This window comes from Papaver somniferum, chromosome 1 (genome assembly GCF_003573695.1).
Source record: "Papaver somniferum cultivar HN1 chromosome 1, ASM357369v1, whole genome shotgun sequence".
Taxonomy (NCBI): Eukaryota; Viridiplantae; Streptophyta; class Magnoliopsida; order Ranunculales; family Papaveraceae; genus Papaver; species Papaver somniferum.
This window is the reverse complement of record NC_039358.1, coordinates 26579408-26581130: the sequence shown is the minus strand read 5'-3', so window position 1 is coordinate 26581130 and position 1723 is coordinate 26579408. Positions and strand designations below refer to the sequence as shown.

The window sequence follows — 1723 nt, the reverse complement described above, 5'->3', positions numbered from 1 at the left end:
ATAAAATTCTCCTGCTTCCATGTTGACAATTAGACCATGAATATTGTAATCCAGTTTTGGGAGCTTGCAATAACTCACACTGATTTAGGCAATCATTAAATTCTAACATTGAATTTCTGTTAGGTACTCTACCACCCACCTTCTCATCTTGAGTGAGTACTGCATTAAAATCACCTAAAATAATCCATGGTTTATTAAGATCACTTATAATCTTCATTTCTGACCACAAAAACCTTCTCTGAATAACTTTGACATGTGCATGAACACCAGACACCAACACATCACCAACACTTACAGTTAACATCTGACTAGAAACTGAAATAACTTGAGGCTGTTGTATACCTTTGTTCCAGAATAACCAAATATTTCCTTTCATACCAGGACTAGAATTATGTATGACCATTTTTTCCATACCAGGAAGATTCAATTTACTACAGAAAGAAGAACTACAAACAACCTTAGGCTCAGCAACCCAAACTAAAGAAGGACTAAATTGATTGATTAAAGACCAAAGTTTATCCTGGGCCCTTACTCTTCTTAGGCCCCTGATATTCCAAAAAATTATCTTCATTGTTTAAGATGGGGATCCTTAGTTCCCCCTTTACCAGGCTGTTTTCTAAAATTATACTTATTGTTTTGTGGAATCTGACCACTTACATTTGAAGGAGCATTAGGACTTTTATGAGCTTTAACTGAAACAGAAGTACTAGTTGAAGTAGATGTAACTATTTCCTTCTCAACTACTGTAGCCCAAGAAGTAACTTGTATTGGAACCTCTTCAACTGTACCATTTGTTCCATTAATAAATTTTACAGTACTATTATTCAAGGTATTTGCTTCAACAACTTTCACAATCTTAGGAGATTCCATAATTACCTCTTCAAGTACCTCTTCTTGAGGAACATTTTCTAGAGAACTGAATTTGCTTCCTTGTGAAATAATTTCCACATTTGAAGAATTGGTTTGAACAACATCCTTAATTGAATCTACTACTGAATCTTCAGGTATGTCAGGGTTACAAATATCAAAAGGTACTTGTGGCTCCCTTCTTTGATAATTTTTAGGAACACTTTCTACATGTTTTTCTTGTTCTGTGTTTTTCTTAAATTTGCATTCAGAGTTCAAATGTCCCACAATCTTACATGAGGAGCAAAATTTTGGAAAATCTGGAATCAGCACATCCTGAAAGAAGCCTCCATATTTGGTCTCAATCCACGCTTTACTAGGAATATGCTGAGAGAAATCAACCTCAACCAAAACATTTGCATAATATCCTACCTCACATCTAGATGTAGCATTATCAATCTTGAGTGGAGTTCCAATTTCCTTACATATTGTAAACAAAATTTTTTCATTCCAGAATTCCAATCCCAAACCAGGAAATCTATCCCATACCATTGCTTTAGAAAGTCTTTGACTTGCTGGCCTGAAGTTTTAAACTCAGTTCCTAACCTGTAAAATATGATTCAACACTTCCCATCTCTGAGATTTGATATATTGTTTATCCTGATCATTATCAAGCTTAATTGCAAAAAAAACCCTTCCAAGAGGAATGAGTTTACAATCACCCACTAACTTCCATTGACTTCTTAAAATAACTGAAGCATCAACAAATTTAATCTTTTGTAAATCAAGCCTTCCAATAAGAGAAAACTTCCAAGGATCTAAACTTTTTTCAAACAAATTATCTGGTATCGAAGGAATTTTCTTAAAATTTTCTCCA

At 34.1% G+C, this 1723-nt stretch overlaps 1 protein-coding gene across 1 annotated transcript; it reads right to left on the bottom strand.

Annotated features, from left to right (window-relative positions):
- Positions 1-567: 567 nt before the first annotated feature.
- Positions 568-1398, bottom strand: LOC113361774. The gene has a single exon (XM_026604924.1). It carries the CDS (start codon positions 1396-1398, stop codon positions 568-570), a length of 831 nt encoding a protein of 276 aa, XP_026460709.1.
- Between the last annotated feature and the right edge of the window lie 325 nt (positions 1399-1723).

Excerpts from the sequence above, each read along its gene's own strand:
- LOC113361774 (XM_026604924.1), bottom strand. The coding sequence starts at position 1,398 with ATGGTATGGGATAGATTTCCTGGTTTGGGATTGGAATTCTGGAATGAA.